The 11,962-nt window shown below is 45.9% G+C and overlaps 1 protein-coding gene across 1 annotated transcript in view; it reads left to right on the top strand.

Annotated features, from left to right (window-relative positions):
- The first annotated feature begins 1,271 nt into the window (after positions 1-1,271).
- Positions 1,272-11,962, top strand: part of MAP2K1 (mitogen-activated protein kinase kinase 1) — a 78,921-nt gene continuing 68,230 nt past the window's right edge. Inside the window, exon 1 of the mRNA XM_036087093.2 lies at positions 1,272-1,781. Coding sequence (XP_035942986.1) covers positions 1,702-1,781 — 80 coding nt within the window. The 5' untranslated portion in view covers positions 1,272-1,701. The remainder of the gene's footprint in view (positions 1,782-11,962) is intronic.

Below are 11,962 nucleotides of genomic sequence, written 5' to 3'. Positions count from 1 at the left end.
TGGGTCATATGGTAGCCATATTTAACTGGGGGATTTGCAAGATGGTTTCCCAAAGTGTCTGCACTAGTTTACATTCCCATACTAATGTTAAAAATTAAAAAAAAAAAGTTTTTAACTGAGTAAGTTATATGCATAATAAAAAATTCAAACAGTACCAAGGGCTACAAGAACAAGAGGAAATCTTACTCTTTATATACTGCAGACACCTGGGTGGCTGACACCCTGCTCTGGACCACCAGGTGCAGGTGCTTACTTTGTGTTCTGCATACTTAATACCTTTAGGACTGAATAGGAAGGGGGAAGAGAAGGACTGAATATTTATTTATTTATTTATTTATTTATTTATTTATTTATTTATGAGTTGGGGGGAGGAGAGAGAGGCAGGGGAGGGGCAGAGGGAGAGGGTGAGAGAGAATCTCAGGCAGGCTCCATGCCCAGTGTGGAGCCCAAAGCTGGGGATCCCATGAACCCATGACCACAACATCATGACCTGAGCCCAAATCAAGAGTCTCCGCTTAACCAACTGAGCCACCCAGGCGCCCCTGAATCTACATTTTAAAAAATATGTATGGTGCCTCCTTTATACTTTATTAAGCTCTTTATTCACATCTTATTTCTTCAAGTTTCATATAACTGGACTCATTGGTTTAAAGGGATTTGTTTTTTTAAAGGGGAAGTTTCAAGGCTTTAAAAAATATTATCAATCTGCTCTCAAAAAAGGTTGCCCCAATTACGATCTTATCAGCATTGAGTACCCATCTCCTTGTACCCTCATCAGTAGATCAATAGTGTGTATTACAATTTTATATAAATCTATGTATCTATTTGCCAGTTTGTTAGGCGCAAGGAGTCTCTTGACAAGTTTTCTACTTCTTCACGCTCCCTCTCCTCTAGAAATGAGAAGAGGAGTTCTTTTTCTTATTCATATTAGAATTTCATCTCCTTCAACGTGACTCGGCCCTGGGAGGGTGCCCCAGTCACCGCAGAAGAGGAGACCGACTGGCACCGGGTCGGGTGAAGCCCACCTCTGGGTTAGCTCCGAAAACCTTTCCCGATGGGTCCACCTGAGTGCCGCGTGGCAGCAGAGGGCGCTGTGGAGCCAGCGCCGGACCCCGCCCCCAGGGCCGCGCGCCGCGCCCCCGTGACGTATTTCCGCGTCATCTGCCGCCGAGGCGTGCTCCTATTGGCTGTCGGCGAGGCAATAGGGGCGGAGCCGAGTGGGTGTGTGGAAAGCGCCGCAGCCCGGGTGGAGGGGGCGAGGCTTCCCTCTTCCACGCCCCTCCTCCGCCCTCCATTCCCTCCCTGGGACGTCTGCGCCGAGCGGCTGGAGCGCTGCGGTGGCGGCGGCGGCTGTACTTTCCGGGTTGAAGCTGGACCAGGGCTGTGGCGGTGTCGATCGAGCCTGAGGGACCGGTTGACTGAGGGAGTCAAAGAGGGAGGGAATCCCGGGCTGCCGAGCTGTGCCGGCGGGGAAGCCCTTCGATTCCCTGCGAGCCCCGGGCGAGCGGGGCGGGGGTCCCCCGAGACCGCCAGCGGCCCCTCGGCGCTGACGGGACCACGCGGGGCGCGCCCCCCGAAGGCAGCCTCGGGGCCCGCGGCCCCTACTTGGCCCTGCGCGGCGGGCGTGGGGCAGCTCGGAGGGAGGAAGCAAGAGAGGGGCCGCCCTCCGCTCGGAGTTAGAAGCGCCTTCCCGGGTCCAAAATGCCCAAGAAGAAGCCGACGCCCATCCAGCTGAACCCGGCTCCCGACGGCTCCGCGGTTAACGGGACCAGCTCGGCGGAGTAAGTCTGGGGTGGGCGGCGAGCGCCGGGCCGGGCTGCGGAGGCCCCTGCTGGGGTGTAGGAACCGAGTCGGTGTGCGCGGCGCGCGGGGCTCCGCTCGGGTTCGTCACGTACGTCTCAGGCTGGCAGGGGCCAGGAACTCCCGGCCGCCGAGGTATCGGTGACTAAGCACAGATTGTGCTCCTGACTCAGACCAGTCAGTGGACCCAACGGGTCCCGATTTTCCCCCTCTCCCGACCCTTGCAGTCATCCTTGGCCACTGACCATTCACTTTCTCCCCCTCAAGGATGAACACTGGTTCATCCCCCGCCCCTCCCCAGGATCGTCTGGGATCCTGGCCTGAGAAGGGAGCAAATGTCCTGGAAAGAATTAAGATCGCATCTGCTTCTTTGAGGCCGGCTCAGGGTATGGAGTGGAGTTGGGACGAGCAAGCCACGTCCTCACCTTTGTGCTTGACACCTGTGGGCCGGGAGTGCCGCCTCGTTGTGGCCACTGGCTGGCTGGCAGGGGCGTGTGTACACCGACATCCCCGTAGCTTTTCCCTTGCCGACTTCGGGGGCTCCAGCCCCTTGGCCTTCTTCCTGGAAACTTCTTGTCTCCAAGGGAGCTGCTTTCCTCTTCTTCATCTGACTCTTCATTCATTAACAAATCGCTCCTCACCAGTGACTCTCCTAACTTTCTGTCCTTTACCATGAGCCCTAAACTGACCTGAGACATGAACACCCATAGCCCTGAAAACCGCGCACAAGGTGCTCCATCTCTGCAGCTTCCAGTGTTGCTCACAAACCAGCCCTTGATCTCATTAAACAGGGAGGAGGCTGTTTAGTAGGGTGTTTCCGAACTCCCACAACTCTTTTTGCGTCCTGAGTAAGGGACAAGACTGTGAGGGAGAGAGACCCGGCTAGCTGGAGAATTAATCAGAAAAGATTCTTAATCTTTACCGGCACACTGGAGATGTATGGAAGCTAGCTGATGAAATGAGTGGAGTAGGCCTGAACCGTCTGCCCTTTGGTGATTTCTATAACCTTCCTTTCTTTCTTTAGATTTTAATAGCCTGGGGACCTGCTGGCTTGGTGACTCTGTCCATCCCTGTAATGATCACAAGGCCAGTGGAGGACCTATGGTGTGAACTCAGCTAGTTTCCTCAGGCCTGCTCCCAACAGATGCTCTTTGGTACTATAATGTCTCTTTTGTATAATATTGACTTGTACAGGTCAGATTCTATGCAGACAGTCCTTCAGACTTACTGTACAGAATTTTACCCCTTTAAAACAGATTGACATCCCCCCAGCACAGGGCAGGACAAGTTTTGACCACAGTGGCTGGTTGAATGTTGTGGCCTGACCATCCTGCTCCTGTTTGATTTGGAGGTAGGTACTGAGTGGAAGTACCTGTTGTCATTCTCTGGTTAATTGTGGCGCCACAGCTGTATTCTTGCAAATGGGAGGAATCTCATTAAAAAATACAGGGGCGCCTGGGTGGCACAGTCAGTTAAGTGTCCGACTCTTGGTTTCAGCTTGGGTCATGATACCGGGGTCCTGGGATCAGGCCCTGAGTCCAGCTCAATGAGGAGTCTGCTTGAGGATTTTTCTCTCTCTCTGCTCCTGCTCATGCTCTCTCTCTAAAATAAATAAGTAAATCTTTAAAAAAAGAAAAAATGCAAGCAGGAAAAGAATAAACTACTCTGGAGTTGGTGGCAGAAAAGTTTGGTGGGACTGGGAGGTTCTCAACAGTGATTAGGAGGTTGAACTCTGGAGTCAGGCTAAGTTTGAGTCCTGGCTCTGTTACTTTGTGGTTTTGTGACCTGGGACAAGTATCAGTCTTATCTAGCAGCTAAGGCTTAGTTAGGTTTAGTTTTATCATCTGCAAAAATGGAGCTAATGATACAACCTACTTAGGGTAGTCTTGAAAGTTAAATGAGCTAATACATAGTCAACCTTCCATAAATGTTGGCTGCTGGTGCCTTTGTTACTGGGTCAATGTTGAGAAAGCTGAAGGAAACTGGAAGGTAATTTCCATTCATGGTGGTGGATATGTATGTTAAGGTGCCTTTGCTTCTGGATAAGTGAGTCCCCGCGATTGCTTAGTTTTTTGTGCCATCTGCATCTACCTCCATGACTCATTGCTGTGTTACAATAGGGGGCACCTTTGTGTAGGCTGCCTGAGACAAACAGGGACTGTTCCCCTACATTTCCTGGCACTAAAGGGAGGAAAGCTGCACACATCTTCATCTTTCACCTTCGAGAGTGTTTCTCAAGTAAGGCCGCTGTTCTTGTGATTTCTGTGATTAGACCAGGGCACAGTTGTGAACATTACCAATGTAACGTAAACTAAAGAAGAAGGAAAAAAAAAATCCATTGACATTAAGGATCTCTTGGTACTAACTTGGCAAGGTTGCTTCTCCTCTGTGGCTCCTTGGCACTTTGGGATTTACCTCTAACTTAGCAGTTAATGCATTCAGATGGAGCTGGGTTACATGGGACCTGAAGTTTATGCAAGTTGCCAGGGTCCTTGAAGAAAAAAGAGTGCAAAAATACCTCTTTTGCAAATTTTGCAAAAATGCACGAGCATAATGCAAGGGTACTAAGTGTTAGCATGAAATAAATTGGAAATAAGATCATATCATTCCCGTTTCAAATGTTTTCATGGTTCCATTGCAGTTAGAATAAAATCCAGACTCCTCTTGGGCTGTGAGACCCAGAGATCTGCCCCCTGTGCCCCCCCCAACCACATTTCCTGCTGCTCCTTTCTTCCACCATACTAGTCTTCTTTCACTTCCTCCTTGGGATGGTCTGTACTCCCTCCAGGCCCTTGCACATGCTGCTCCTTTTGCCTAGAATGAATCATCCCTTCCTCTTCCCAAGCTAGGAAGGAAGTAATCATCATCTCTACCTAAATGTCATTTCCTCCGAGGTGTTCACAGACCACCTAATCTCTAAAGGAGGTCACTTTCCCATGTCATCTGATTTTTTTTTTTTTTTTTTTTTAGACAGGGCACTTAAGAGTGCCTGTCTTTTTAAAAAAAAAAAATTTTTTTTAAACGTAGGTTCCATAGCCAGTGTGGGGCCCAAACTCATGACCCTGTGATCAAGAGAGTCACATCTCCATTGAGCCAGCAGGTGCCTATCACCTGATTTTTTTTTTTTAATGACATTCATTCACTGTCTTTAGTTTTTTATTAGGATATTTTATTTTATTTTTTAAAGATTTTATTTATTTTTTGACAGAGACACAGCGAGAGAGGGAACACAAGCAGGGGGTATGGGAGAGGGAGAAGCAGGCTTCCTGCAGAGCAGGGAGCCCGACGTGGGGCTCGATCCCAGGACCCTGGGATCATGTCCCGAGCTGAAGGCAGATGCCCAACGAGTGAGCCACCCAGGCGCCCCTAGGATATTTTAAATATCTGTCTTTTCTGTACACCATAAACTGTAAGGTTAGGGCTGCCTTTTTCTGATTCATTGCTCTGTAAGTAGTCCCTGGAATACAGTAGCTGGCACATAATAAGTGCAAATGTGTTTGAGTAAATAAGTGAGTGACTTAAATTTCTAATATTTGCACAGTGTGTTAAACAAATCTTTTTGTACTTTTTCATTTATTTTCCCCTTTGCTGTTATTTCCCCCTCCCCATTTCCTTTTCTTTCACAGGCATTCACTCACCCACTCTAGGGTATTTAATATATGGTCTTAGAGTTCCACCCATTTGTTGGGTATGTGTACCTTTGGGAGGCAGATGGTATTGTTTTGTGGGTTTCTGTGCGGACAGTACTGAATGCGATTGTGCTGTTATTCTGCGTTAAGAAAGGAGATCCTGCCATTTGTGACAACATGGGTGAACCTGGAAGACGTTATATTAAATGAAATAAGTCAGACACAGAAGAAAAAAAGTGCTGCATGATCTCACTTATATGTGAAATCTAAAAAAAGGGTGGGGAATAAATACAAGCAGAGAGTAGATAGGTGGTTACCAGGGGTGGGGAGGTGGGGTGTTGGTCAAAGGGTACAAAGTTGCAGTTAATGTAGGATGAATAAGTCTAGAGAGCTGATGTACATATAGTTAATAATACTGTATTGAACACTGGAAATTTGCTAAGATAGTAGATTTCAAGTGCTCACATACACCAAAAAATGGTAATTATGTAAGGACATAGATATGTTTGTTAATTAACTTGACTGTAGTAATCATTTCCCTGTATGTGTATCAAATCTCATGTTGTATGCCCTAAATATATTGAAATTTTATAAAAATTACTGTTGTGCTGTTAATATGCCTCAGCTGGGATAGATTAGGTTATGTTGAGATTACAAACAACCAAAAAATCAGTAGTTCGACATATGTTCAGGTCAGTGGCAGTCTCTGTTCATTGGATTCCATTGGGGATCCAGGCTTATGGAGGTACCATCTCTGAAATATGGTCACACGAGAAGGGCATCTTGTGAACCACATTCTGGCTCCTAAAGTTTTTGTCCAGAAGGTCACTTTTGCTCTCATTTCATTGGCCAAAGCAAATCACATGGCCATACTGACCTTCAAAGGAAGGGGGGCTTCTTGGAAGGAGGAGAACCAGGACTATTTGAACAGAAGCAATGACCACCCCCAACTTTTCTTCCAGTTTATCTTTACCTTTTTTTTACTATTTATTTATTTATATTTATTCATGAGAGACAGAGAGAGAGAGAGAGGCAGAGGGAGAAGCAGGCTCCCAAGGAGCAGGGAGCCCGATGCAGGACTCAATCCCAGGACCCTGGGATCATGACCTGAGCTGAAGGCAGACGCTAAACCATCTGAGCCACCCAGGCGCCCTATCTTTACTTTTTTTTTAAAGAAATTTTTTATTTATTTATTTGAGAGAGAGAGAGAGAGAGCACAAGCAGGGGTGGGGTGGGGTGGGGAGGGAGAAGCAGGCTCCCTGTGGGGATCCAGACTCGGGGCTCGATCCCAGGACTCCAGGATCATGACCTGAGCCGAAGGCAGACACTCAACCAACTGAGCCACCCAGGCGCCCCTCTTTACTTTTTTTTAATGAAATACCATGTTTATGACCTATTCATGATGCTACATGATGCTATTCACTATTTCTCTTGGTTGCAGAGCGGTCATGTACCACATTTTACTTATTATCCTATGTCAGATCCCCTCTGTTTTCAGCCTTTTGCTGCATCAAACAGTACAGGCATGACCATCCTTGTGCACGGCTCCTTTTGAACACTTGTGAGAGTTCCTTGTGGGATATACTCAAATGGGATTGCTTGGTGTACCTTGTGTCTCCTTCCATGATGAGGCACATACTTAATCTCTTTCTTTGTTTCTGAAAGAACACTTTTAAAGTAATCTCCACACCCAACATAGGGCTCGAACTCATAACCCCAATATCAAGAGTTGCATGCTCTACCAACTGAGCCAGCCAGGCGCCCCTTAAAGAACACTTTTAATCTCCATGAGGAGAAGCTTGAGCCCTGAGAAGAAATCCCAGCACAGGGCAGTTCCCCAAACCTCACTTTTTCTTTAACTTCAGGCAAGTCCTTTGTACTTCCTGACTTTTGTTTTTTTATCTGTTCAGTACAAGGGGCCTTACAGAATCTTGACCTTAATGGCCTACAAGGTCCCACCCTATCAGGTCCTTTGTTTTCTTCCCCTGCCCCCCCTTACACCTGCACTCCGCCCCACTGTGCTCTGGTGTCGGTCTGCAGTGGGTGGGGCACATTCCCATCTCAGAGCTTTTGCATTTGCCATTCCATCTACCTGGAAGCTCTTCTCCTAAAAAACGTGCTTCCTCACTTCCTTCAGACCTGTGTCTGCACAAATGTCTCTTCACAGAGGTCATCCTTGATCACTCTGTCTAATCTGTAACATAGCACTCCCTGTCTCTGCCCCTTCCTTGTGCCCTGTCTTTCTTCACAGCACTTACCACTAATAGTGCACTGTGTGTGTTCGTCTGCTCCCCCTACCCTGCAAATGTGTAAGCTTCACGAAGGTGGGGGCTTGGCTTTGTTCCTTGGTCAGTGAGTAGAACAGTGTCTGTTCTTCAGTAGACACCTGCTGATGAAATGAAGCATTCCTACCCTGAAAGAGTATTGGGAAGATTAAACAAGGTAACTCATGTAAAAGTGCTTTGAAGGCCATAAAGTGCTGAATAAACGGGAGGGTGCATTGCTTGGCCGTGGTGTCATCCACAGATTTTGGCTTTTGAACTGTTTCACCGTAACCCTAAAACACTCAGACTGACTTAATGGTTGCATTCGGAGCATAGTTCCTGGCATCAGCACTTCTGCCAGGTTTGTAAGGGACACACGTCTATTAGGATGTGAAGGCCCTTCAGGAAGGGGACGGAAAGGTTAAGACAGGTTGATGTGCTTTTCGGGGGTCTCTGATGGCCTTTTCTGGGTTGTGTACCATGATAACTAGGAGCCTTTCAAGTGGTTTTAACTCATTTGTAGTAGAACTTGGACGTGTCTCCCTCTTTGTTGCTGCAATAACTAATACTGGCGCTGTCATTTGAGAACAGCTTCAGGTGAGTAGTCAGGCCAGCCGAAGCCTGTGTTCCTGGGAAGAATGCCCCTGCTGTTGTGGCAGCAGGTACAGAAAAGGCAAACAGATTCCTACAGATGACTTCGCCCATGGCAAGGAGATGTGGGGGGCCCTTGTTTGAACATAAACACTTAGAATATTCTAGTTTCACTTACTTGTGCATCTTTGAAAGAAAGGGAGAGGTTACTTTAGTAGAATAGCTATTGGCCCTGCCTTACCTATCTAGTTTGATTTTTCTCTATCCCAGTTCACCTGTTGTGGTCCACGCTGACCCCTTTACTGTCCTCCCTTCACCCCAGGATACTGCTTCCTACCTCTGTCTGGTTTTGCTCACATGGTTTCTTTTGTCTGGAATGCCCTCCTCCGCTTTCCTATGTGATTGTATTTTTGTTTTGTATTTGCCACCACACTTTAGCTTCCATGAGGGCAGGGACCATGACTGTCTTGTGTACTGATCTTTCTCCAGCATCTAGCAGAGTGTCTGGAATGAGTGAATGCTGCCCATCTTACAAGACCTAGCATAAATTTCATCTCCCATGTATACATATACATAATCTTGAGATTATGTAGTTTTCTGAGTAACTCCGTGCTATTCTAGGATTTGTCTTCAAGACTTATACTACTTCTTAATTGTTGATCTTGGCTATGTCATTTAACTTCACTGAGCCTTGGTTTTCCTTATTAGTAAAGTAAGGGTGATGATGTAACAAACTGTGAAGAAGGTGGGCAGATAAGCATCATCCAAAATAATGTATATGAAAGCACTTTATGATTACTGGAATGCTATTCAAAGGGGAAGTGTTGTTAATGATGCCATTTTGATTTCTTCCTTCTCAGAAAGCTGTTATCTTTTTTTTTTTTTAAGATTTTATTTATTTATTTGACAGAGAGAGAGCAAGAGAGGGAACACAAGCAGGGGGAGCAGCAGGCAGAGGGAGAGGGAGAAGCAGACCCCTTGCTGAGCAGGGAGCCTGATGTGGGGCCCGATCCCAGGACCCTGGGATCATGACCTGAGCCGAAGGCAGCCACTTAACTGACAGAGCCACCCAGGCGCCCCAGAAAGCTGTTATCTTTTGCTCTTAATACCAAATTCCAAATGCTGAGAAATCATGTTAATTTGGACATTTTATATGCTGCCTGTCTTTTAAAATCTAAGCCAAATCTGTATCTAATCAAGCCTTGAGACCTAACTTCCTGTTTACAACAAATACAGGGACAGAGGAACAAGTCAAATGACACCAGGAGGAAACCATCAGACAACTCCAGGATGTGGAACATGCTTTATGACAACTGACCTAGTCTTTTTAGAAAGTCAGTGTCATGGGTAAAAGCGGGGGGAGTGGTGTGGTTCTAGAATAACAGACTTAAAAAAAAAAAAAGGCGCCTGGGTGGCTCGGTTGAGCAACTGCCTTCTGCTCAGGTCATGATCCCGGAGTCCCGGGATCGAGTCCCACATCGGGCGCCCCACTTGGCAGGGAGTCTGGGTTCTCCCTCTGACCCTGCTCCCTCTTGTGCTCTCTCACTCTCTCTCAAATAAATAAATAAATCAATAGAATAACAGACTAAAGAGACATGCCAACCAAATGTAATGCATGAACCTCAGGTGGATACTGAGTCAAAAATGAAATAGTGACCAAATGCATTCTTGGGACAATTTGGGAAATTTGAATAGAGAATTATTAATTTTTTAGCTGTAATATTATGTAGGAGAATGTTCTTCATAGGTGATGCATGAGACTCACTTTGAAATGGTTCAAGAAAAAAATGCACATACACATATAGTAGATAAAGCAAGTGAGGCAAATTGTTCAGTTGTTTAGTTGGTTAGTTTATGAGTTTCACTCTTTTATTCTTTCCGTTTTTCTGTATGTTTGGAAAAATTCATAGTAAATATTTAAGGAGTATCCAAAGAACAAAACTCATCCTGAGTCTTATGCCCTTTTTAATGTTAACTCACATTTTCTTTCTCTTTCCCCTTTTGTACTTCTGGTCTATGTTATGTAATGAACATCACATTAAATGCAGTATCATTTAAAAATCATAATGCTTTCTTATTCACTAAGTGTTCCTTATGTCTTTTTTCCCTTAACTTGATTAGGGGCCATACCTTTTTGGACCCCTGGGTTTATAACACTGCTGATACAGTTAATCATTATTGGTAGATTGGACAAAACCAAAGTAATGTTTGTTTATTTATTTTTTTAAAAAGATTTATTTATTTATTTATTTTAGAGGGTGGGGAGCGGCAGAGAGAGTCTTAAGCATGTTCCACGCTGAGCACAGAGCCTGTCGTGGGGCTGGATCCCACACCCCAGATATCAAGACCCCAGCTGAAACCAAGAGCTATCAGATATCTAACTGATTGTGCCACCCAGGCACCCCAAAATAATGTTTGAACAAAGAAACTGGAGCGCCTAGGTGGCTCAGTTGGAGCATCAGACTCTTCGTTTGACTCAGGTCATGATCTCAGGGTCCTGGGATCGGGCCCCATGTGGGGCTCAGCGCAGAGTCTGCTTGAGATTCTTTCCCCCTCCCTCTCCCACCCCCTCTGCTCCTCCCTCGTCTCAAATAAATAAATAAGATCTTTAAATAAAGAAAGCAAATCAAAAACAAACCGACAGCAACAAAAAACCTCTTTGCTAGAGGAAAGCTTAAGGTCCCAATTTTGTTTGTTTTCTTCCAGAAGCTGCCAATTCTGAAAAATCATCTTACTGTCTTACTGCCGCTTGATTGTGTTTTTACTTCATGTCCTGTGTCCTGGTTCTGTTGCCCAAAGGCCTGTGAGAGCTGTTTGGAAGCTCCTATACCTGTTTGCTGAGTTAACTCCGCCCAGGATGAATGGTGTTTTGTTTTAAAGCAGCAAGTATTTTCTGGATCCTGGTGCAGGACAGACTGAAAGAGCTGATCCTGCCTCTGATTTCTCAGTGTAGTTCCCAGGGGCGTCCTGCTTTGATGTCAGCAAGGGAGTCAGATTAAGAAGAGGTTACAAGGGGGTTAAGAAGTGGAGAAGGGTAATGTGACCTCTTTTCCCCTCACCCCTTCTTTGAATATTTGCCTGCTTAAGCACAACTCTTTAAAAAATTTGAATGTATTAACACCTTTTAAAGAAGGAAACTACAGACATTAAACTTTCCATTTTAACTTTTTTTTGGACATTCCATTATATACGTGGCTGTGATCAGTTGATAAAGTACCCCTCCCCCGTCCAACCCCCCCCCAACTTTTACACATGGACATAATCCTCATGCTTGTCATTTATTTTTGGCCGAAGAGTAGAATTTGATGGAGTCTGGCTTTATAAATGATACTTCGTTGATTCGGGGGCTTCCAGATTTTTTTTTTTGAAGATTTTATTTATTTGAGAGAGAACGTGCAGTGGGGGGCAGGAAGAGCAGAGGGAGAGAGAATCTGAAGCGCAGAGCCTGACTTGGGGCTCCATCTCACGGCCCTGAGGCCCTGAGACCACGACCTGAACTGAAACCAAGAGTCGGGCACTTAACCGACTGCACCACCCAGGCGCCCCCAGATTTTTATTATGTACTGATAGTCTGATAAATGTTTTGAACCAATTTGTTTTGTTCTGCTTTTAGATTAATTCATACACCAAATCAGAGGCAGTGAACCATGTTGCCGCTGTTGTTACGTATTAACAGAA

The sequence above is a fragment of the Halichoerus grypus genome, chromosome 8, assembly GCF_964656455.1.
Source record: "Halichoerus grypus chromosome 8, mHalGry1.hap1.1, whole genome shotgun sequence".
NCBI classification, from domain to species: Eukaryota; Metazoa; Chordata; class Mammalia; order Carnivora; family Phocidae; genus Halichoerus; species Halichoerus grypus.
This window is presented reverse-complemented; position numbering and strand designations above follow the sequence as displayed.